This window comes from Bombina bombina, chromosome 1 (assembly GCF_027579735.1).
Source record: "Bombina bombina isolate aBomBom1 chromosome 1, aBomBom1.pri, whole genome shotgun sequence".
In the NCBI taxonomy this organism is placed as follows: Eukaryota; Metazoa; Chordata; class Amphibia; order Anura; family Bombinatoridae; genus Bombina; species Bombina bombina.
Genome location: NC_069499.1, coordinates 1,476,982,393 through 1,477,009,248, shown reverse-complemented (window position 1 = coordinate 1,477,009,248; position 26,856 = coordinate 1,476,982,393). Strand labels below are relative to the sequence as shown.

At 40.3% G+C, this 26,856-nt stretch overlaps 1 protein-coding gene across 2 annotated transcripts in view; it reads right to left on the bottom strand.

The window, feature by feature from the left end:
• Positions 1-26,856, bottom strand: part of SLC39A11 (solute carrier family 39 member 11) — a 1,247,462-nt gene that overhangs the window by 958,438 nt on the left and 262,168 nt on the right. For both annotated transcript variants that reach the window (XM_053707119.1, XM_053707127.1), the window contains exon 4: positions 5,378-5,536. In XM_053707119.1, the coding sequence (XP_053563094.1) occupies positions 5,378-5,536 (159 nt within the window). The remainder of the gene's footprint in view (positions 1-5,377; positions 5,537-26,856) is intronic.

Sequence of the window (26,856 nt, the reverse complement as noted above, 5' to 3'; positions counted from 1 at the left end):
TCTTATTTCCTTTAGATATCACTATTTTATCGAGGCATGTGGAACATAGTTGAGCAGGCAGGTATACCTAAACCTCCTCACAATAAACACAGGCATTAGACTTAGGTAAAGAGGGAGTACCCTCTAACATATCAGAGTCCTCCATATCTTGCGCTTTAATAAGGACTAGAGAAAAACAGTAAATGGCACCTTTATACTTCCAATGGCCAGGGCACTCACCACCTCCTATGACCCAGGCCTACAGAGAAACCGTCTCCTGCAACCGACGGTCAGGAAAGGAAGAGAATGAGGCCACACCCGGTCACATGGAGTGCCATGCAGGACTGCCCCAGCTGTAAACAAGCACACCAAACTAAACAGGCTGCGCAGTAATCTAAATGAAGGAAGAATCTGACCATTCACACATTGCCAGAGCCACATCTCACACATGTTGCAGCAAAAAACACAATAAAAACAATCATGTATACATCCGCCCTGTTCAATAATCACCTTCCGGAGATATTAACCCTTGATTCTATACAGATAAATGAGCCACACTATGACCCTGTCTTCTTGAGTTATCATTACAGATATAAAAAATGAAACAATCTTACCAGAATCAATGCCGTGGAACAGGAACACGGCCTCTTAAGTTTGACAGTGTGTAGCATCACTCCTGACATGGACTTGAGTGAAGAAAGCAGGCAGTGAAACTCGTCAACACTGATTGCTTAAGGAGCTGTTAATACGAATCTGGATGGTTTAGCAGAAAGACTCTCCCTGCATCTCCAGACCCTAACATTCGTCAATGCTCTCGCTGAGAGGCTGACAAGACTACTTAAAACTCCAGTCCCATTCCGAAGAGTACTACCCTCCATAAGAGACTACTCCGAAATCTTCCGACACTTTTCTGCCATCCTCCTGTGACGAAAGGCAAAGAATGACTGGGGGATGAGGGGAGTGGGGGAGGTATTTAAGCCTTTGGCTGGGTGTCTTTGCCTCCTCCTGGTGGCCAGGTTCTGTATTTCCCACATGTAATGAATGAAGCCATGGACTCGCCTCATTTTAGATGGAAACTTACAATAATAGAAATTTGTAATATTTATTTTTAGTTTTCATTTGCGGAATTTACATCAGATCCAGGGTTCATATTCAGCTCTCAAGAGCTGATTCTGCTCATCCAAAAAGAGTGCTTCACTTATTCCTGTGTAAAAATGCAAGTTACTGATCAAGACAAAAAATGCAATGCAGTCTCTGAGCAATTTTGAGCTCAGTGCCTCTCTTCCACCTACATACTGTCCTTTCCCTTATTCCACCACAAAATGACAAGTGACATTATAATCTCTCAAAACCTGTTCTATGTTTTGCCAGTTAGCTGCTGCTTGTGGTTTCCATAGGATAGTGTGAAGTTTCAGTGATCCCGCGCCTCCCCTTATATGCTCTCGCGCCCCCCCCCCCCCCCCCATCAGGGAGGACCGCCTCACACTTTGAAAACCAATGACCTAGGCAATCAGTGGGTTTAGTCAATCTGTATAACACACTTCTAACGCGATTAGATTGTTGACAACACACATGGAGTGAATAAGCGTGTATACAGTATGGCAGACTCTGAGCAGGAAGTACCCTTTACAAATCACACTTGGCATTACAGTGTTAAACAAATGGGAGGCAATGTCAGGGTTCACGTGATATGAAACCCTGGATTTGTCAAGTCATACGTTATTTATTTAATGCTCCAATGTCTTTCAGTTAAGTGCTGGGTAGTTTTGAACTGTTCCTAAATACAACAACACACTAAACATTTCCAATTTACTTCTATTTTCAATTTTGTTTTCCTGGTATACTTTGTAGAAGACTAAACCAAGGTTAGACAGACGGGATCTTAGAAGCACGCATATGTCTTTAGCAGTCTATGGCAGCAGTATCTGCAACTACATAACCTTGCTATAAAAAACATTACTGCCAGAGGGCTAAAGGCACGTGCAGCTCACCTAGGGTTACTCTTTTACAAATCATTCCAAGGCAACTAAGCAAAATGGATAATAGAAGTAAAGTAGAAAGCTGGTTAAAAGGTCATGTTCTAGACAATCCATTTAAAGAGACAGTTAAAAAAAAAGAACATACTTAGGTAGGTTTAGTAGCAGCAATGTACTGCTGGGAGCTAGCTGGTGATTGGTAGCTGCACATATATGCATCTTGTCATTGGCTCGCCAGTTCACAGAAGTGCATTGCTGCTCCCGAACGTGCTTTTTAACAAAAGATACCAAAAGAAGAAATTTGATCAGACATAAACTGGAGAGTTGTTTAAAACAGCACGCTCTATGTGAATCACAAGAGTTTCAGTTTGACTTTACTGTCCCTTTAAATTCCCCCCAAAATGAGGCCTCACCATTATGTAATTGTTGGTGTGACCAAGGAAGCAACAATACCCAACAATACAAACTCCCCATTAAAACCAGTTTTAGGCAACTAGTGGCTTCCCCTGAGGATCCTATACTCTCCTCTAAATAATGTCCCATTATCACTTCCAAAAGCACATCCCCCTCAGAATACTTACACCCCTTCTCCAATGTCCTTTACAACTACAGTGCCTCAGAGGAGGAAATATCCCAAGCTTACATTATTCTGAGTGGTGTAAATAAAATATACCCAATAAGCATGCAATCTAAAGATAAAACACAAGACCCTGTCCCAAAGAGATTGCAGTCTAATGGCTGCTGGAAGGTACTTATACTGTAACTGCCTAATAATAAAGTGGTATAATGTAAGGGTTGAAACTTAGGAGCCACCCACGTACTGAGAAGCCAGACAAATATGCTGGGAACCAGGGAACACATTTTTATGTTGACTTATGAAGAATAGATTAAAAAGTTAGGAGCAGTGGCTCATGGGACTTGTGATACAATGGTGGTTTAAAGACTATACAGTCTCATAGAATAGTGTGATCCCTTGTACAGCTGAGCTCACAATTTAATGGTATACAGTAATGAATGTACAAATAAGCTTACAGTTTGGTGATATAAGATAATGCTCTATACAAATCATGTGGTTTAAGTGAAATGTCGTGCTGGGAGTCTATGGAGCAGGCGGTAGGGCATCTGATTAGCTGTACTGCCCACCTGCTGTAAGTCTGACACAGTGAGAGAGGGCTGGAGGAATATGTAAATGCACCCAGCAGGATGGCAGTTTAGACTCTCAATGTACTTTTAAAAAGAATGCAGAAAAAAAACCTTTTTAAGTAAACTTTACAAGCAGACAGAATATATTTGTATTATTCACTGTCCCTTTAACTTATAAGCTGTAGCCATCAATCTAATATACTTATTGTTTGCGCAGGTCTCATACGCTGTAGATAGGTTGATTAAAAGGATATAAAAGGGTAAAAAGAAAATGCTCTAATGAGTTATATGCAAGCAACAGTGAGATAATAAAATGTTATATGTGTTTAACCCCTGCAAAAGGGGTTAAATATATAAAGTCACTACTGGGAGCTAGGAGCCAATGACAAGAGATTATATATATATATATATACTGTATATACAAAAATACATCAAACATTGTAAATAATATTGTACATTTGTTTTTCTCAAAGTTACTGAGCAGAATATATCAATGAATTAATCAATGCGTACATACATATATACATACACACCTTTGCAGTCCCCACCTCCTGTTTCCCATCCTCCTACCCATCTATATTGTAAGTTCCCACGGGAATAGGGCCCTCAATTCCCCCTGTATTTATCTGTAAAATTCTGTCTTTTACTGTATTGTTTCTCCGTTGTACTTTTATCTTTGTACCCATGGGCAGCGCTGGGAATCGGTTTTGGTGCTTTATAAATAAAGAAGAAGAAGAAGAATATACACACACACCAATCACCAGCTAGTTTCCAGGAGTGCATTGATGCTACTAAGCCTACCTACGTATGTTTATCAATAAAGGATAGCAAAGAAAAAAAAAGTGAAAATGATGAAAGAAGTAAATTAAAGTATCTTAAAAGTGCAGTTTATTTCTCAAACTACCTTTCAAACCATATAAAGTGGATATCGTAATTTAACTTGTCGTGCAAAATGAATCCTAACCCTGCTCCCTTGATGACCAAAAATGAACCACTACCTCTCCTGAAAGGTAACATAGCAACACGTCTCTGCTCGCAATAACTCTAACACTTAAACGAAAACTCACGCAGCCCTCGACCTGTGTCAACACTGAGCTTCAGCTGAGCCGGTCACTAATTATCAGCGATCACTGCCTGGTAACTGCGTGTTGATGGCTGGTGTGATGGGCTGGAATTTGACCTTTGCAGAATACATGATGAGAGCGTGATTTAGCCAACTGATGCATAATTAATGCAGGATAACTGCTGTATGACCCCTCCTGATCTTTTTCCAGCTTCAATAAAACATATTTTAGAATTTTTTGACAGCATAGGTAGTTAAGTGTAATAGCATTTGGGAAGTAAATCCAATATCAGACTGCATATTATTCAAAGACTCATAGATAGAATAAAACATTAAAACAGATTGTCAGTTATACCAGCATGTTTCAATATAGATAACACATATAAAAATATTAATTCTAACGATTACTGTCAGGTCTCACATACTGTGTTCTGAGGGGAAACGTGCAATGCTTGGAAATTTCAGGAGCACAATATGGTTAAACACAAATCAACCTTTTCAGTCAAGAATACATAAAGGGATATTCTAGTGTAAAATACAATATGTACTATATTTTACAGCTTTTTAATTGAAACATGTTCAGTGATTTGCTATGTGTTTAATGCATTTAAAAAGGTTAAACAAATAGTCAAAGATGCTTCCATGGAACACGCCAATTCTGCTAAAGATTTGCATACAGACAGTGATTTGAGTATATACAAGTATGCCTAATCCTGATTGGCTCACCAACTATATCCTCATTTGAGGTGGCACAGGAGCACAATTTTCGCAAAGCAATTTTTTCCCTGCATACAATATTGAATTGACTTACAAAATATAGTGATTGATTAAACATTCCAATATATATTTCACATGTGTAGCCTTAAAATTAAAAATATATATATATATTTTAATTTTATATTTTAATTTTCTTTAGTACATCTAAAATTTTGCATTTTTTGCTTTTTGTAAGATTGTGTTAATGAAAAATGTTTTTTTTTTTTTTTTAACTGTTTTAAACTATGTGAGGAATGTCACTGTCCCCCAATAAATCAGAGGAAGTTTTGCTTATTGGCCAGTTAGCAATTAATCCTTAAAAGATGAATAAAGTCAAAATTAAACTTCTATAATTATATATATATATTTTCAATAGTACAGTGTCAGCTAATACATTTCTCCCCACCAAAAATAAATAAATAATAATGTTTAACAACAGTTCGCGAGGGAAGTTACTCACCAAAAACGGGAGCAGCTGGTCAGCCAAATATACAAATCCTGCTCCCACTGTAAAACCAATGGCTGCTGGGAGGAAGGCAAAGGAGCCGTATTTGTCAGATGCCTCAGCCATCTCGATAGCAGGGGCAAGAAGTGACCAGTAGGAAGCCGCCAGCATAACCTGAAAGAGAAAAAGGGAGGTTAGACCCTTAAAGGGACACTCAAGTCAAGAAATTAACCTTTTGAGATTCAGATAAAAGTGTACAATGTTAAGAGAAACTTTCCAATTTACTTTAGTTATCAAATTGTACACTCTTTTTATGTTCACAGCATATAAATATGAGTCTATAATTCGCTGATGACTGTCACATGATACAGGGAGTAGAGAAATTGATGGAAATTTCAGAGCAAGTGTTATTTCATTGTCCTTTTATTATGCATTTACGGATTATGCAACATGTAACCCACCATTTTTATTTAATCAGATAATGCATGGAAATGTAAACAGTTTTCGGTTTGCTGAATGAAAAAAATAGCTTTCGTGTCCCATTAATTGTCCTTCGAAGTGATAGAAAATGCAAACCTTGAATAGTTCAGACAGAGCATGTCATTTTAAGACACTTTTAAATTTACTTATGTTATTTACTTTGTCTTCTTTGTATTCATTGTTGAAAAAGAATATATACTTATCCTACACTACTGGGAGCTAACTGGCAAAAAACTAACTCTAGTAATAATATCCTTATACAAAGGAATAGCAGAACTTTTCCATAATTTAATAGCACAGGCGTTCGTTGCCATCAAAGCATATCAAATCCATAATTAATTTCCAAACTTGTGAAGGAAACAGATGTAAAGGTATCAAAACAGGTGCAAACAGGATTTTGATGTTCTAAACATTTTTTTTTTTATTTTTTTTAAACGTATAACTTTTTTCATAATTTAACAGCTTTTGAAAAAGACCAAAATAAAAACTAGAAATTAAATCCAAAATACAAGAGATTCTATTCTTTGGTTTATACCCTACTTAAAACTTAAACATCCTCTAGTACGGGGATATCAAACTCAAAGTATATGGGGGCCACTGGCCAAGTGTTCTTTTCCGATGGGGGATGCTCCGGAACTGGATATATTAGGAAATTGAAGTGAGATTTAGCCAAGTAGTAGTTCATGTTGGGAGTTGTGGCCCACAATAGACATACACAAGTTGTCTAGTTTTATCTTGTGAGTGCCAAGTGAAGGGATCATCTTGGAACTTTATAGCAACGTAAAAAGTGACTGTGACTGACAACCCGGCTACCCCGACTAAGTATCTCCGCCAAATGGGTCCTGCTTCCTCCCTGCCGACTGCAGCTATGTAGCTGGCAAGTGACCACAGCCTGTAGCCACCCCTGATGCCCGACAGCACCAGTATTCAAGGTCCCACCTGGTGGCAGCCTCCGGCTAGCTGGAACAGGCTGCTATGTGGTCCAGGAAAGTGATATTAGCTGGAGCCCACCCAAATAACTAGATATACTAGCATTCAGGTGAAACAGGGACAGACGTTATTATAAAAACATAAATTATGCTTACCTGATAATTTCCTTTTCTTCTGATGGAAAGAGTCCACAGCTGCATTTATTACTTTTGGGAAATAAGAACCTGGCCACCATGTGGAGGCAAAGACAACCCAGCCAAAGGCTTAAATACTCCTCCCACTCCCCTCATCCCCCAGTCATTCTGCAGAGGAAAAGGAACAGTAGAAGAAATATCAGGGTGAAAAGGTGCCAGAAGAATAATAAGGACGTCCCACATAAAATGACGGGTGAAGAGCTGTGGACTCTTTCCATTAGAAGAAAAGGAAATTATCAGGTAAGCATAATTTATGTTTTTTTCTTAAATGGAAAGAGTCCGCAGCTGCATGCATTACTTTTGGGAAAACAATAACCAAGCTATAGAGGACACTGAATGCCAAGACGGGAGGGTACAATAAGCGGCCCATACTGAGGGCACCGAACCTCTACCCTATAAAAAATCCCGCTTTGTCTGAAGCCAAGAACATTTTTTCAAAGAAAAAGCCCCAGTGACACTGACAGCAAAACGGACTCAACTGAGCCAACAGTCCACCAAAAGACACCATCACCCAACAGACGGTCCCCCACCACTCATCCCTCACGAATGAAGGGTGAACCAGCAAAAAAAAAACAAAGGGAACAAGGCCAAGGAGGACCTCCAAGAGTGGGCCCAGAAGTCAGAGACCCAAATGAACCCAGACAGAGAAATAGGCCACGCATATACCAGGCAAAACCCGGGATAATACCGGGCACGGAGACCGAAAAAACATCTCTTCAACATCCTGAAAGTATTGAACGCAACTAAAGAGGCAAAGTCCTCCAAGCACGTGCCCATAGAATACCCAAGTGTTCGACCATGAAAGAGCGTGTAATAGACCCAGGCGAAACCCCAAGTTTGAGAACACAGAGGGAACTAAAACATGAATGTTCTTGTAATGCGCGGCTAATCCCCCTTAAGGGACTCAAGGCGCTGCTCCTCTTATCAACCTTGAAAGGAAGAAGGCTGAGTAGACCACGCCGGGGATCGAACTTGCAACCCTCGGTTTGCTACAGTGCAGAGTAGCCACAGTGCATTAGCTGTCCAGCTACCTGCAAGGAAGAGGAAGAAGCAGTCATCAAGAAACAGACTGCACAAAACAGCCCCCAACAGAGGGCACGCTCCAGGCAACCTAAGCCGCCAGAATATAAAAAGAGAGAGAGATGCACTCAGCTGAGACAGAACAAAAGCTAGAAAAACTTCCGTGCCTGTTCATTTTTGGGTGCCACTCAGGGTGCATACTCTTTTAGCACACTATGCCCCTTCACAGAGAAAAAATATCCTGTAGCATATCAGTCTGACCCTGCCCAATGACAGTCCAGCACCGAAATACCAGGCAATTCTTCTCTGAACAAGAGAAACAACAACCCCAGACGATCGTTTCGGCCTTCTGACGCCTCGTCAGTGAGGTGCAGTCGCATCTCTCTAAGGGCATGTGTGCAAGGATTCCAAGTCTGGTTTCCCCTTTTACTCTTAGGGAGACCCAAGAGCAATTTGCATAAATATAAAAAGAGAGAGAGATGCACTCAGCTGAGACAGAACAAAAGCTAGAAAAACGTCCGTGCCTGTTCATTTTAGGGTGCCAATCAGGGTGCATACTCTTTTATGCAAACACGAATTTCGGCTTCAGGGCTACAACGTACTGTATCCAAATGATGACGCTGGGTCAGTCCGATTTAGTAAAAAATAAATTTATTGTGTGCACTTTAAAAACAAAAAAGAGCCACAGCTCTACACACTGACAGTAAGGGGTATCAGTGTAGCACCAGCAGACATGTTTTGTGTGTCTCACACACACTTGTTCACTGCTAAGTGTGTGCCGTCACTGATACTCCTATTTAAAGGAACATTACACTTAATTAAAAACAGACAAGATTAACCCCTTATTGTCATATTACTCTAAGAGCTACTATGTACAGATGACAGTATGAAGGGAAATATCCGACATTGAAATAGGTAAACTTGTAACAAAATGTAGATGTTATTTTAAACCTAGATAGTGTACATTAAATAAAATAAAAATTTAGAAATTTATATTTAGCATGTAGTCATTTTATAATCATTTTGTAAAGGAATTGGTTAAAGGGACAGTCTACACCAGAATTTTTATTGTTTTAAAAGATAGCTAATCCCTTTATTACCCATTTCCCAGTTTTGCATAACCAACACAGTTATAATAATATAATTTTAACCTCTGTGATTATCTTGTATCTAAGCCTCTGCAAACTGCCCCTTTTTTCAGTTCTTTTGACAGACTTGCAGTCTAGCCAATCAGTGCCTGCTCCCAGATAACTTCTCGTGCACGAGCACAGTGTTATCTATATGAAATACGTGAACTAACACCCTCTAGTGGTGAAAAACTGTTAAAATGCAATCTGAAAGAGGTGGGCTTCAAGGTCTAAGAAATTAGCATATGAACCTCTTAGGTTAAGCTTTCAACTAAGAATACCAAGAGAACAAAGCAAAATTGGTGATAAAAGTAAATTGGAAAATTGTTTAAAATTACATGCTCTATCTGAATCATGAAAGTTTATTTTGACCTAGACTGTCCCTTTAAAGGGAGGAGATATGGGTGCATGTATGTCCTTTTTAGAAATTTATATTGTACCTTACTCCTAGGTAACTAGATTTGTTAAGGCATTTGATGTACAATAATGCAAATATGGCTTTCATATAGTTGAATTTATGAGATTAAATAAAGAGATTGACGTCACTCTCCTTATTAATACCTTGTGGACATCTGGTATTAAGTACAAATATCCACTGAGCCTCTTTATAGTCTAGTCTTTGGATTCTGTCCCCATCCCTCTTGTGTGGTGGCACATGATCTATTGCCTGTATGGACATAAGGGCCGCATTACCTGAGTGTTCCATTTTAAAATGTCTGGCAACTGGGGTGAATATGTCTGGATTTTTAATGTCCCTGACATGCTCCTGTGCCCTATCCCTGACTAGTCGTTTAGTTTTCCCGACATATTGGATGTTGCACCCCCTACAGGTCAATAAATAAATGACGTGATTGGATTTGCAATTAAGTTTATGTCTAATATTGTATGTACGATCTGCTACTGTGGATGTGAAATTTGTTCCTTCCACTACATGGCTACAGGTCTTACACCTTTGTGCCCTGCATTTAAAGAAACCTAACCTTTGTGGGAGCCATGTGCGGGTACCTACATTTACCAAATCTGAGGGTGCTATTATATTACCAATAGTTCTACTTTTTCTTGCCACATATCTGCAACCTTCTGTTGCTATTTGTTCCAAATTAGTATCTGTGGCTAAGATTGGTAAGCATTGTTTGATAATATCACAGATTTTCTGGTACTCAAGACTATATGGTGTACTGAATACAAGTTTGCTTTCCTTTTTAGAGGCTTGTGTATTGCAACTTTGTTTGTTTTTAGTTTTATGTTTATATTTCAACAAATTCTCTCCTTATTGGTAATATAATAGCACCCTCAGATTTGGTAAATGTAGGTACCCGCACATGGCTCCCACAAAGGTTAGGTTTCTTTAAATGCAGGGCACAAATGTGTAAGACCTGTAGCCATGTAGTGGAAGGAACAAATTTCACATCCACAGTAACACATCGTACATACAATATTAGACATAAACTTAATTGCAAATCCATTCACGTCATTTATTGACCTGTAGGGGGTGCAACATCCAATATGTCGGGAAAACTAAACGACTAGTCAGGGATAGGGCACAGGAGCATGTCAAGGACATTTAAAATCCAGACATATTCACCCCAGTTGCCAGACATTTTAAAATGGAACACTCAGGTAATGCGGCCCTTATGTCCATACAGGCAATAGATCATGTGCCACCACACAAGAGGGGTGGGGACAGAATCCAAAGACTAGACTATAAAGAGGCTCAGTGGATATTTTTACTTAATACCAGATGTCCACAAGGTATTAATAAGGAGAGTGACGTCAATCTCTTTATTTAATATCATCCATATCTCCTCCCTTTAACCAATTCCTTTACAAAATGATTATAAAATGACTACATGCTAAATATAAATTTCTAAATTTTTATTTTATTTAATGTACACTATCTAGGTTTAAAATAACATCTACATTTTGTTAGAAGTTTACCTATTTCAATGTCAGATATTTCCCTTCATACTGTCATCTGTACATAGTAGCTCTTAGAGTGACAATAAGGGGCTAATCTTGTCTGTTTTTAATTAAGTGTAATGCTCCTTTAAATAGGAGTATCAGTGACGGCACACACAGTGAACAAGTGTGTGTGAGACACACAAAACATGTCTGCTGGTGCTACACTGATACCCCTTACTGTCAGTGTGTAGAGCTGTGGCTCTTTTTTGTTTTTAAAGTGCACACAATAAATTTATTTTTTACTAAATCGGACTGACCCAGCCTCATCATTTGGATACAGTAGGTTGTAGCCCTGAAGCCGAAATTCGTGTTTGCATATTTGTATTTGTTGCGCCCTCGACAGAGGCGTGTCGGCTGGGCTCCCTACTTCCCTACTATTTCCGGATCAGATACACACAGCTGCTGGGAGGAACGGAACTCACATCACATTCTTTGCACGCTGAAGCAACGCTGCTCAGATCATTAGACCACGCACCCTGGAGGACCGGTAAGCGCCACGCTTGTGTTTATTTCTCTGCATACTCTTTTAGCACACTATGCCCCTTCACAGAGAAAAAATATCCTGTAGCATATCATACTGACCCAGACAAATGACAGTCCAGCACCGAAATACCAGGCAATTCTTCTCTGAACAAGAGAAACAACAACCCCAGACGATCGTTTCGGCCTTAAAATTTATGCAAATTGCTCTTGGGTCTCCCTAAGAGTAAAAGGGGAAACCAGACGTGTACGCCGATTGCTTGAGGAATTGTTAATATAAGTCGGGATGGTTTCGCAGAAAGACTCTCTCTGCATCTCCGGACTCTAACTTTCATTCAAGCCCTCACTGAGAGAGTGACAGGACTACTTAAAACTCCTGTCCCATGCCGAAGAGTACTACCCTCCATAAGAGACAAAAAACAAAAATTAAAAATTCTGACACTTATAAGCTATCCTCCTGGGACGAAAGGCAAAGAATGACTGGGGATGAGGGGAGTGGGAGGAGTATTTAAACCTTTGGTTGGGTTGTCTTTGCCTCCTCCTGGTGGCCAGGTTCTTATTTCCCAAAAGTAATGAATGTAGCTGGGGACTCTTTCCATTTAAGAAGAAAACACACAGTCCTTTTGTACACAAAGCTCATCGTTAAGACACTGGACAATCCCACAATTTTCCCGCCATTCCCGCCCCTCCAGACAGACTGGCGCCTCCATAGCAGCCATAGTCCCACAGAATCCCAGGACCCAGGGGTGGCAGTTTCGGGGTGATCCTGGGGGATTTGTTACTGGGGATCAGAGATACAGTCCGTTGAAGTTATGGAGGTAGAGGTGTCCAAAACCCTCGGTTCCCAAAGGAGCTCCCCTCCGGTAATTCCCCCATCTCTTGTCCTCCCTAGGGGCTACCAGTGCCCAAAAGAGCAGAGCTCTGGGATAAAGGGCCGCTGGAGCGACCAGGGGTAAAGTTAGTGGGTGCCCTGCTGTTCTGTGGCTGACCAGGAGGTCCAGGAACCAGGCCAGTCTGAGAGGGGTTAGGCGGGTGTCCGTTGTGAGGTGGCCGTCTTGGAGTTCCAAGAGTCCGACAGCCTAGGAGGGTTTTTCCAGTCAGAATCCAGCTCTTTTAAGACAAGTTTCAGTGGGACAAAACAAGCAACAGGAGGCTCCTAGAGATTGCAGTTGCTCTGAGGAGCCCAAAACCGCTGAGAAACATGTTAATTACTTGGTGAGATGAATACAAAACAATGCAACAGAATGGATGACAATACCAAAGAAGTTCATTTCATAACATAAAAACCATGTGTAGAAATATGACAGAGACAAATATGTTTTGCCTAAATTTTGCATAGGCTAAATGTTGGGCAACTAAACTAGTAGTGGGAAAGGAAAGTATCAGTCTTCCTATCTGCTGTATGACAATGTTCACCTGGTGACATATTTACTTCCACTGCTCATCAAGTTGAAAATGCCCCTGTAGACTAAGCGTTGAGCCCCTCTGGAACTGGTACTCCCTTGAGACATGCTTTATCTATAACTAACACTAGCCAAGCTTTAAAAAATCTCTGCTGAAAAAAGAGGCTTTTACAGTGTCTCTGTGGAATGCAAAAATGCAGTATATATTACACCATCCACAATGAAACCATCCACATGATTATGTCACTATTTGCTACAACAATATTGAAAAACACTGGCTGGCTTGTTAGCATACGCAGGTATATAGCCTATTAATATTGTGCATCCAACATTAAAACAATCCCAATAAATTCTTAAGGTGTAGTGTATGACAAGTAGGGTTGACACCCGTCCCTTAAAATACAGAACACTTATAAGTTACACATGCTGCAGGGTGTGCAGGGAGTAATATGAATAGTGCTGTCCAGAAACACAATAGATGTTCCTCCCTGCACACCCTGCAGCATATGTAACTTATAAGTGTCCAGGAAAACATGGCTGCGGTGGCAACCCTAATGACAAGGGAAGTACTATTTATGGTACCATATTTCTATATTTAAGTTAATTTCATACACAATTTATTGGTCTAGTTTTATTGTGGCACACTTGGGTATAATACACTTTACCTTGGACAAATCATAGTAGTACATCTGTCACCTGTTTCTGTGACACGCTTTACATGGTACTTTCCCTGTGGCATATTAGTGAAGCTCTACTCCAGTATTTCAATGTCAATAACAAGCCAGATTCTAAGGATTTCCTAATATGAGGTGGTTGAGTAGTGGACCAAACTAGGCAGCAAACTATTTCCAATCTGCCCTATCAGGAGTGCTTGAGGGTGGAAATGAGAAACACCTCTTTCTGTGATTATGTTGTGTTTACCCATAGCTATAGCAGGAAAAAAAGTAAATTTATGCTTAACTGATAAATTAATTTCTTCAACGATACGAGTCTACGGATTTCATCCTTACTTGTGGGACATTAACCTCCTGCTAACAGGAAGTGGCAAAGAACACCAAAGCAGAGCTGTATATATAGCTCCTCCCTTCACTCCACCTCCAGTCATTCGACCGAAGTTAGGAAGAGAAAGGAAAAGCCAAAGGTGCAGAGGTGACTGAAGTTTATAAAAAATATAATATAATCTAAATCTGTCTGAAAAATGACGGGGAGGGCCGTGGACTCGTCGTATCGTAGAAGAAATTAATTTATCAGGTAAGCATAAATTTACTTTTCTTCTACAAGATACGACGAGTCCATGGATTTCATCCTTACTTGTGGGATACAATACCAAAGCTACAGGACACGGATGAAACGGGAGGGACAAGACAGAGACCTAAACGGAAGGCACCACTGCTTGAAGAACCTTTCTCCCAAAAATAGCCTCAGAAGAAGCAAAAGTATCAAATTTGGAAAATTTGGAAAAAGTATGAAGAGACGACCAAGTCGCAGCCTTGCAAATCTGTTCAACAGAAGACTCGTTTTTAAAAGCCCATGTGGAAGCCACAGCCCTAGTAGAATGAGCCGTAATTCTTTCAGGAGGCTGCTGTCCAGCAGTCTCATATGCCAGGCAAATTACAGGGAGTGCAGAATTATTAGGCAAGTTGTATTTTTGAGGAATAATTTTATTATTGAACAACAACCATGTTCTCAATGAACCCAAAAAACTCATTAATATCAAAGCTGAATAGTTTTGGAAGTAGTTTTTAGTTTGTTTTTAGTTATAGCTATTTTAGGGGGATATCTGTGTGTGCAGGTGACTATTACTGTGCATAATTATTAGGCAACTTAACAAAAAACAAATATATACCCATTTCAATTATTTATTTTTACCAGTGAAACCAATATAACATCTCAACATTCACAAATATACATTTCTGACATTCAAAAACAAAACAAAAACAAATCAGTGACCAATATAGCCACCTTTCTTTGCAAGGACACTCAAAAGCCTGCCATCCATAGATTCTGTCAGTGTTTTGATCTGTTCACCATCAACATTGCGTGCAGCAGCAACCACAGCCTCCCAGACACTGTTCAGAGAGGTGTACTGTTTTCCCTCCTTGTAAATCTCACATTTGATGATGGACCACAGGTTATCAATGGGGTTCAGATCAGGTGAACAAGGAGGCCATATCATTAGATTTTCTTCTTTTATACCCTTTCTTGCCAGCCACGCTGTGGAGTACTTGGACGCGTGTGATGGAGCATTGTCCTGCATGAAAATCATGTTTTTCTTGAAGGATGCAGACTTCTTCCTGTACCACTGCTTGAAGAAGGTGTCTTCCAGAAACTGGCAGTAGGACTGGGAGTTGAGCTTGACTCCATCCTCAACCCGAAAAGGCCCCACAAGCTCATCTTTGATGATACCAGCCCAAACCAGTACTCCACCTCCACCTTGCTGGCGTCTGAGTCGGACTGGAGCTCTCTGCCCTTTACCAATCCAGCCACGGGCCCATCCATCTGGCCCATCAAGACTCACTCTCATTTCATCAGTCCATAAAACCTTAGAAAAATCAGTCTTGAGATATTTCTTGGCCCAGTCTTGACGTTTCAGCTTGTGTGTCTTGTTCAGTGGTGGTCGTCTTTCAGCCTTTCTTATATTGGCCATGTCTCTGAGTATTGCACAACTTGTGCTTTTGGGCACTCCAGTGATATTGCAGCTCTGAAATATGGCCAAACTGGTGGCAAGTGGCATCTTGGCAGCTGCACGCTTGACTTTTCTCAGTTCATGGGCAGTTATTTTGCGCCTTGGTTTTTCCACACGCTTCTTGCGACCCTGTTGACTATTTTGAATGAAACGCTTCATTGTTCTATGATCACGCTTCAGAAGCTTTGCAATTTTAAGAGTGCTGCATCCCTCTGCAAGATATCTCACTATTTTTGACTTTTCTGAGCCTGTCAAGTCCTTCTTTTGACCCATTTTGCCAAAGGAAAGGAAGTTGCCTAATAATTATGCACACCTGATATAGGGTGTTGATGTCATTAGACCACACCCCTTCTCATTACAGAGATGCACATCACCTAATATGCTTAATTTGTAGTAGGCTTTCGAGCTTATACAGCTTGGAGTAAGACAACATGCATAAAGAGGATGATGTGGTCAAAATACTCATTTGCCTAATAATTCTGCACTCCCTGTATACTCTTCAGCCAAAAAGAAAGAGAGGTAGCCGTAGCTTTTTGACCCCTACACTTTCCAGAAAAAACAATGAATAATGAAGATGATTGATGGAAATCCTTAGTCGCCTGCAAGTAAAACTTCAAGGCACGGACCACGTCCAAGTTATGTAACAGACGCTCCTTCTTAGAAGAAGGATTAGGACACAAGGAAGGAACAACAATTTCCTGATTAATAATCTTATTTGAAACAACCTTAGGAAGGAATACAGGTTTGGTGCGTAAAACCACCTTATCAGAATGAAAGATAAGATAAGGCGAGTCACATTGTAACGCTGAAAGCTCAGAAACTCTACGAGCAGAAGAAATAGCAACCAAAAACAAAACTTTCCAAGATAACAATTTAATATCTATGGAATGCATGGGTTCAAAAGGAACCCTTTGAAGAACATTAAGAACTAAATTCAAACTCCAGGGTGGAGCAATTGGTCTAAAGACAGGCTTAATTCTGGTTAGAGCCTGACAAAAAGACTGAACATCTGGAACATCTGCCAAACGTTTGTGTAGCAAAATTGACAAAGCAGAAATCTGTCCCTTTAAGGAACTCGCTGATAACCCTTTCTCCAATCCTTCTTGGAGAAAAGACAGAATCCTGGGAATCCTAACTTTACTCCATGAGTAGCCCTTGGATTCACACCAAAAAAGATATTTACGCCATATCTTATGATAGATCTTTCTAGTGACAGGCTTACGTGCCTGTATCAAAGTATCGATGACCGAATCAGAGAATCCCCGCTTAGATAAAATCAAGCGTTCAATCTCCAAGCAGTCAGCTGCAGAGAATTTAGATTTGGATGCTGGAAAGGTCCTGTCTCAATGGAAGTTTCCACGGTGGCAGAGAGGACATGTCCCCTAGATCCGCATACCAAGTCCTGCGTGGCCACGCAGGCGCGATCAGAATTACTGAAGCTCTCTCCTGTTTGATCCGAGCAATCACGCGGGGAAGGAGAGGAAACGGTGGAAACACATAAGCTAGGCTGAACGACCAAGGCACTGCCAAGGCATCTATCAGTTCGGCCTGATGATCCCTCAACCTGGATCCGTATCTTGGAAGCTTGGCATTCTGTCGAGATGCCATCAGATCCAATTCCAGTCTGCCCAATCGGAGAATCAGTGAGGCAAATACCTCCGGATGGAGTTCCAACTCCCCCGGGTGAAAGGCCTGTCTACTCCTGGGATGTAGATTGCGGACAGATAACAAGAGTGGGCCTCCGCCCATCGAATTATCTTGGATACTTCTGTCATCGCTAAGGAACTCCTCGTTCCCCCATGATGATTGATATAAGCGACAGTCGTGATGTTGTCCGACTGGAATCTGATGAACTTGGCCGAAGTCAACTGAGGCCATGCCTGAAGCGCATTGAATATTGCTCTCAATTCCAGAATATTGATTGGAAGTAGGGACTCCACCTGAGTCAATACACCCTGAGCCTTCAGGGAATTCCAGACTGCACCCCAGCCCAGAAGGCTGGCGTCTGTTGTCACTATCACCCACTAGGGTCTGCGGAAACACGTCCCCTGGGACAGATGATCCGGCGACAACCACCAAAGAAGAGAGTCTCTGGTCTCTTGATCCAGATTTATCGGAGGAGATAAATTTGCATAGTCCCCATTCCACTGTCCAAGCATGCACAGCTGCAGTGGTCTGAGAGGAAAACAAGCAAACGGAATGATATCCATTGCCGCTACCATTAATCCAATTACCTCCATACACTGAGCCACTGATGGCCGAGGATTGGACTGAAGGGCTCGGCAAGTATTTAGAATTTTTGACTTTCTGACCTCCGTCAGATATATTTCCTTTACCTCCAGTAATGTCAGAAATGATTTCCTTCAACTCAGGCCCGAATAAGGTCTTCCCCTTGAAAGGAATAGCTAATAGCTTTGATTTAGATGACACATCAGCAGACCACAATTTTAACCATAACGCTCTACGCACGAAAATGGCAAATCCTGCATTTTTCGCCGCCAACTTAACAATTTGAAAGGCAGCATCTGTAATAAAAGAATTAGCTAGCTTGAGAGCCCTAATTCTATCTAAAATGTCCTCTAAAGGGGTCTCAACCTTCAGAGACACTTCTAGAGCATCAAACCAAAAAGCTGCTGCAGTAGTAACTGGAACAATGCAAGCTGTAGGTTATAAAAGGAAACCCTGATGAATAAATAATTTCTTTAGAAGAGCCTCTAACTTCTTATCCATAGGGTCTTTGAAAGCACAACTGTCCTCAATAGGAATAGTTGTACGCTTAGCCAGGGTAGATATAGATCCCTCCACCTTAAAGACCGACTGCCAAGAGTCCCAAATGGTGTCTAAATATATGGGATACATTTTCTTGAAATTAGGAGGAGAGAACGGTATACCCGGTCTGTCCCATTCCTTCTTTATAATTTCCGAAATTCTTTTAGGAACCGGAAAAACATCAGTGTAAGTAGGTACTTACTTACATTGTAAGGCCCTTTCAGTACAAGAGGTACACAAAGTAAGAGGGGGTTCCACAATGGCTTCTAAACACATAGAACAATTAGTTTCCTCAGTGTCAGACATGTTGAACAGACTAGTAATAGCCACAATAGTCGTAAATCACCCCAGGGTACTGCAAAATGACTCGACAACGATCCGGTGAACAGAACACAACTCTAGGCCCCACCGGAGCTAATGCCTGCTGCCTTCTTAGTCAGAGTAAACTGTGCGTCTGAGGACGCTAAATAGGCCCCGCCCATCATGGACGTCGTCTTAATAGTCTGTTTAACCGCAGGGGAAGCGGTTTGAAAAATAAAGCAATGTGGTCCCCTGTACTCTCTTAACAAGAAACTGCAGCCCTACTGACCTTTTATTAATAAATATATAATGTCAAGCTGCCTCTCCCAGTGTCCAGCCCCAATACAGTGTCAAAGCAATATGTATAAAACACAAGGATTTTCAGTAACACCCTCAGTGATACAGGTCTACTGCTTACCCCTTCCCTTGCAGGGAAAAATGTCAGCCAGTTCTGATATAACAAGTCTCCTCAGAAATAAAAGACTGAACATACCTCAATGCTGCTTGTAGCATGACACCATTCTCCACACTGAAGATTTCTCTTGCACTACCTTCAGAAGCTCTGTGGGAACCGAATGGATCTTAGTTACATCTGCTAAGATCATCAACCTCATGGCAGAAATCTTCTTCATTCCATATCTCCCTGAGGTAAATAGTACTCACCAGTACCATTTAAAATAAAAAACTTCTTGATTGAAGAATCTAAAACTAACACCTCACTTTACCTCTTACTATTACTAACACATGCAAAGAGAATGACTGGAGGTGGAGGAAAGGGAGGAGCTATATATACATACAAAGCCCTCAACTGCACTGCTCCCCCCTACATCTCAGACCTTGTCTCCAGATACTCTCCCTCCCGTCCCCTTCGCTCTACTCATGACCTCCTACTCTCCTCCTCTCTTGTCACCTCATCACACTCCCGTTTACAGGACTTCTCCAGACTGGCTCCCATCTTGTGGAACTCTCTGCCTCGCTCCACAAGACTCTCTTCTAGTTTTAAAAGCTTCAAGTGCTCCCTAACCTTTCCTAATACCAGTTCCTCTCCTCCACTGCAATCCCCTGAACCCCCTTAGCATGTAAGCCTAAAAGTCCAGCTGTTTGTAGATCACCTTCTTAAGAGCTGACTACAACAGTGCAACTGTTGGCAGGGCCCTCTACCCTATAATTGTTTTGTTGTACTCCCCCTTTGTTTATAGCGCTGCGGAATCTGTTGGCGCTCTACAAATAACTGATAATAATAATAATAATATAATAAGTAAAGATGAAATCCGTGGACTCGTCGTATCTTGTAGAAGAAAGTACCCTTTGCCAAAGCCCTAAGTACCTCCATAGGTAAAGGTAACACAGGCTGAGAAACTAGGTAGGGTCCAAGCAATAGATACTACAGTTTCTTGGCCAAAGAAGCAGAATTACAACGAACATTGCTTCTTATCCTCTGATTCTGTTCAGTAACTGAAGAATCAGTATAAGAGGGATAAAAATAAAAGTTTGACATTTCCTGTCTGTATAAAGGTTTTCACCCCCACTGACTAGGAGAAAATAAATCTGCTGTAGAATTGATGAACTTAATGATACTAGTTGCATGCTATCAACATCAATTTCTGGATAACTGCACTGTTCTATTATTTGTTGAAAACTTCCCTGCAGAGTTGTTATTCTGTCTGACTGGTATTTTGCTTAGGAAATCGTTAACTAAATTTAGATCTGCAGGAAGATGAACTGCTATAAAAAGGTTCACATAAATGCGAGGCCAAAGAAATAGCCACTTTGAAAACTTATTGACTTTTGACAGGTTATTGTCTGAAAAAAAACATTTCCTATGAATTCCTTTCAGAGGTACCTGAAAAGAAGACAGTCAGAGCAAAATGTCCCAACCTCCAAAATATTTGCTCTTCAGCTTCATTTACTAGAATTTGAATTCATATGCGTTCAAAGAGTTTCTATGAAGCTACAAAGACTCTGCGGAGATTAGTTATCTGAATGGTCTTTATCTCTTGTCCTCTTAGGATGTCCTTATTTCTCCAATTTTCCAGAAAATGCTTGTCAGGAACATAGTTATGACTATTGCTTGCGTATAATTATGTATTTAACCCATGGAAAGGGACTAAGCACATACTTACAAATACAAAGAAGCAATACACCACTGGGAGCTAGCTGAACACATCTGGTGAGCCAATGACAGGAAACAAATGTGTGTAACCACCAACTTTAATTTCCTTTTAATAAATATATATATGTGTGTATGTGTGTGTGTGTATATATATATATATATATATATATATGTAGAATGATCCCAGCCAAGGAGTCATAGAATGATAAGCAAATCATTTTTTAATGAATAAATATCTTATATATATTACAAGACAAAAAAAGAAAGACAAATGAGATGAGAGCTTACTCACATCCACACCTACCCCATCCACCAAACAGATGCATACCCCAGAATAAATGAATAATATATGTTCTCTAGAAACACAAGAATAAATTCTAACAATCCTGGAAAGAAAAAGGTTACTAAAAAAAAAAAAAAAAAAAAAAAAAAAAGTTATAAATCTAAACAGGAAAACACACCCCCCGGGCGTCCCCAGGGAGTGAAGACACACTCCACCTATCACTTCAAAATTAGATGTTAGTATAGCTTTAAATGTAGCCAAAGGTGATTAGGCACAAAACTTCACAATCTTTCAATGTCCTAATATGACATCAATTATGACCAGAAAATCAAAATCCATATTGCAATATTTGTTTCCAAACTGAAGAAAGTAAAAGCAAATTTCTTATGCAAAGTTCAAATGAAATACAAATGAAATTCCTTAAATGTATCCAGCCTGAAAAAGGAAAATAAAGTTTTTGGTGCAATGTTTGAAGTATTGTATCCATCCCGTGCCGGAGCACAATATACTATAGTAGGTGGTGCAGTCACTATTTGAGTATTTTATATATATATATATATATATATATATATATATATACAGGTGGCCCTCGTTTTACAACGGTTCAATTTACACCGTTTCAGAATAACAACCTTTTTTTCCAGTCATGTGACTGCTATTGAAAAGCACTGAGAAGCAGTGCATTTATTAAAATAGCCCGTAGGTGGAGCTGTCCGCTTGTGTTGCAGCAAAGCCAAGCAAGCTGAAATTAATCAGTTTAACCAGACCTGAGCTATCGAGCAGATTTCAAAGAAACAAGATCTTCCTGTCTATAACTCAGTCCAGATTGGAATGCATAGAAAGAACTGTTTGCAGAAAAATGCAAGTGAAGTCTGTGTTGTGTGATTATTTTATTAGGTTTATAATGCTGTTTAGCAAATGTTTTTGTTCATTTAACTTAGTTTAATTATATATTCTGTGTTGTGTGATTATTTTATTTGGTTTATAATGCTGTCTAGCATTTAAAGTCTTCATTTCAAAGCTTTAAAAATAATGTATAAGGTGTTACTTATGACAATTTTGAGAGGGGCCTGGAACCTAACTCCCTCACTTCCCATTGACTTACATTATAAATTGGGTTTCAATTTACAACGGTTTCGATTTACAACCATTCCTTCTGGAACCTAACCCCGGCGTAAACTGAGGGCTACCTATATATATATATATATATATATATATATATATAAATATTAGCAACAGGAGAGCACTCTCACTTACAAATACAATGTGCCAGGGTGCATGCAAAAAAATGAATAGTATCAATGAACAAATGGCTGCACTCACTGGTCCTTTTCAATCAAAAATATTTATTTCTGTGACGTTTCGGGGATCGTATCCCCTTCCTCAGACAGAGGACACATGCAAGATGCATCCCTTTATACAAACACCAATGCAAAAAAATGAAGACCCCACCCCCCACAACGTGGAAAAAAACGCCAAAGGTTGTCATAGCAACCACCCAAGCACAGTGAACACAATGCATAAACAGTGATATATACAAAACATAAATATAACCATCTCATCAGTGATAGCAGCAACAGGAGATCATATATAACTAACAAGATACAATTGCATTCCTAGAGTATGTTTATGATATCAATGCTGTAACCTTAGTATACTGCAGACACGCTGTTGCTCACAGAATATAATACCATGCATGAACATTATTATACAAAAGGACGTTACTATTAAATTTATTACCAAACTTTGGGGAAAGGAACAAATAACAGAGCAATTATGCACATCCATTAATGTGTTGTTAAATAACTAAATGAATAAGTAAGCATTACGTTCTCCTACCTCAGGGCTGCTTCATCCAAGAGCGCGCGTACATGCAAGACAGGGGGCGTTGCTAGCAGTGTTAGCCCGGAGACAGCGTGTGGTACGTCATCACGTAGCCCGATGTCAACACAGACTCAGCTGTTCACCCGGGGAACACTCATAGCACAAAGAAGCCTCAAGCGGCAACAGGCTGGTGCTGCTAATAAGTTACTGGGGGACAAAAAAAATTAAAGATTAAAAAATAAGAAATGAACAGTATATATGTAATGGCCATATATGATCTTATACAGTGTCTGGACCATACCTAATATTGATACTAAATAATGCAGCTTGGAATATACCAAAGTATACATGATATTTAACGGGATATATAGGGATATATTCCTAACCTGGACAAATAATAAATTTAAACACATAGTCCAGAAAAACTTTTTATATCTGTACATATACCAATCTGAAGTAAGATGATAAGGCGATCAATATGGGATAGAGCCAAATGAATACATACTTCTAGCTCAGGTTAATAAATGTAAAAAACACAAAATAAAATAAAAAAATTTTGTTATGAAAAAATTGAACCGTACATATAATACAACAGCCTATCTACTTCAAAGGGAAATGATTGTCACACATATTTGAACCTAAATATTATCTAATATCCAAATGAACCAAAGCTATAAATGAGCCTCTGGGGCCCTAGGACCCAAATAATCTATTCACAGATCTGTCTGTGGATAAAATCAGGAAAACTCGGGTAACTAGACCTACCAAATTCACATGGCTTGTGGACTCCCAACAAAAAGGACCAAGGGGCTCATGGACTCCCAACCACAATGGATCATTGGACTACCCATTAAATGAACTCATTAAAGGAAACAATGCCAATCCAGCATTGAATTTAGTCCATTAGGTTGGATGGTGTTCAAATGATATGACCATCTGGCTTCAATTTGGAGAAGGATTCTGTTTCTATCGCCACCCCTCTTCAATGGGGGAACATGGTCTATGAGGACAAACCGTAGATCAGTAGGATTGTGTCCCGCCTCCAAAAAATGCCTGGCAACTGGTTGGTCACTTTTCTGATCCTTAATTGCTGTTCTTATGGCCGAACGGTGGTTCGCCATACGAGTTCGGGCGTCATCGGATGTTTTGCCCACATAAAATTTCGCACAACTGCAACTCAGTAGATAGATAACAAACGTAGTAGTACATGTCAGCCGGTGTCTTATGGTAAATTTTTTCTTCTTGTGGGGATGGCTGAATGTAGCTCCTGGGAGCATTGAGTTGCACGTAGTGCATCCGATACAACGATAACAACCAAGTTTTTTTGGTTGAAGCCAGGTAAGTTGTTGGTAACAGTGACTCGGATCTGTCTTCATGAGGAGATCCCTCAAGCTAGTGTTCCTTTTGTAGCCCACCCTAGGGGGTGCCCAATTAGATAGCGGAAGACTTGGATCACTTTGCATAATGTGCCAATGGCGACGAAGACTCATCCCAGTTGTTCTTAAATCTGGAGTATACTTGGTGACAAAAGTCATCCGTGGGTTTATATCATCCTTTTTCTTTGGATTAGCCAAATTGGCCACTGTGCACTTTTCTTTCGCTTGTTTAATAAATCTTGGGTTGTACCCTCTATCCAAGAATTTGTTACTCATTAGCTCTAATTGTATACTTTGATTGGAGTCATCACTATTGTTCCTAATGACCCTTGTCATTTGAGCTTGAGGTATAGCTTGTAGTAATGCCGGAGGGTGACAACTAGTGGCATGGAGTAGTGCATTTCTATCCGTAGGTTTCTGGTATAGAGTATTACCAAGTTTATTTTCTACTTTAAAGATCTTTAGATCCAAAAAGTCCACTGACTCTGTACTGTGTAACATCTTGAATTTTACTGGAGTATCCAGTTGGTTCAGAATGGTAAACCATTCAATGAGGTCCTGTTCAGACCCTGCCCAAATCAGGAACAGGTCGTCTATGTACCTTTTGTAGAAAATTACCTCCTTATTGTGTTGTACCGCCATTACTGTGCGCTCAAAATGCTCCATATACAGATTTGCCAGAGAGGGAGCCACCTTCGAGCCCATGGCCGTGTCTGTGACTTGCTGATAGAAGGACTTCTCAAACCGGAAATAGTTGAGAGTAAGGCTCAAATCCAAAAGTTCCAATAGATAGTCAACAGGTGGTCCAACATAAGGATACTTCAATAGACTGTCCCGTACACATCTCTTGCCATCTTCATGTGGAATTATTGTATATAGACTCGTGACGTCTGCTGTCACCAATAACCAGTGTTCTTCAATCTCCAACGTGCGTAATGAATCAAGTAGTTGGGATGAGTCCCTCAAAAAAGAAGCCATCTGTTTCACACATGGTTGTAAGTAATAATCCACATAGATGGCCAATTTGGAAGTGCACGAACCCCTAGCGGAAACAATTGGTCGTCCTGGAGGGTGATTGATGTCCTTATGTATCTTTGGAAGCGTATAAAGTATAGGGCACACTGGGTGTTGGACTTTCAGAAAAGAAACTGTTTCAGTGTCTATCCAACCATTGTTATATCCTCGGTCAATTGAGGCAAAGATCAGTGACTGAAATCTTACTGTTGGATTCCCACTCAGCCGAATATAGGTTTTATTGTCGGCTAATTGTGTCATAATCTCATTCTTGTAGTCACTATAATTCTGGACCACCACGGCCCCACCTTTGTCCGCTGTCCTAATGATGATTGAAGCATCACTGGCCAAGGATTTGATCGCCTCCCTTTCATCTTGAGGTAAATTATGCCGTAATTTATTTGAGGAACAATCACTTAGTTCTTGAGTGACCAACCGCATGTAGGTTTTTATGCTGGGATTGGAACTAATGGGGTCAAAGACACTCTGTTTCTTAAAAGGATTCGGCATACTGTTGGCATCCTGATCCCTAAAGTGATGCTTTAGACGTAACAGTCTTTGAAATTTCTGACAATCAATGTAAATGTCAAAGGGATCAGCCTTGCGTGAAGGTACAAAGTTCAACCCCTTATTTAAAAGTCTATGTTCTGCTTCAGATAAGACATGATTGCTGATATTAAGAACCAGACCTGTATTTTCAACTCCAGTAGTTGTTATCTTGGAGGTATCGGTGGTTTTGCTGTGCCACCCACCCCTCCGCGGGTGCGGCCGCGGCCTCTTCCTCATATTCGTTGGCCTGAACGGGTGGTAACCCCGTGAAAAAAATGTTGATCCCCAGTCATGGGTGCCATAGCACCTTCACTTGTTTGTGGAGCATCGGAATCAGATCCTGAACTACTATCCATAGTTTGTAGCGATCTCTTAGTGTATTGGCGCTGGCGTCTCTGTCTCCAATAGCCATAGTTACTCCTATTATCACCAGTGAGCCATCGATAGACCCTCTTTTCTTTGTGGTCCTCACATACCATTGTGAGTTTCCGATTCTTAAACTGGATTAATTCATCTTTATACTCTTTCAACTGTGTGGTTAATTTCTCCAGCCAGGGTTCTGTATCATCAACTGTCATCATCTCAAGCTTCTTTGCTTCAAGGTCATTGATTTCACCCCTAATTTTATCCAGGAGTATTCTCACCTCTTCAGTTACAAGTAGAATCAAGTCTAGACTACACTTGTTTAAAATGGCGCACCATTTCCTGCAGAATTCACTGTTTGTCCGTCCAATAGTGGGTAAATTCCTGATTCGAAAACCTCTTGGAATGAGTTTTCTCCTGTAGTAGTCTGATAGATACACTCCATGCAACTTTAGGTCAATCTCTTTTTTCTTTAATTTTAAAAGAGCCAAAAACACAGAGTTCGCGGTTTCAGCGCCGGTAGTGTCATCCTCAGCAGAGAATAAAATCCTCGCAGCATCCACCTCTGTAAAGGTTAGCACAGTCTATTGGACCACCTGTTGACTATCTATTGGAACTTTT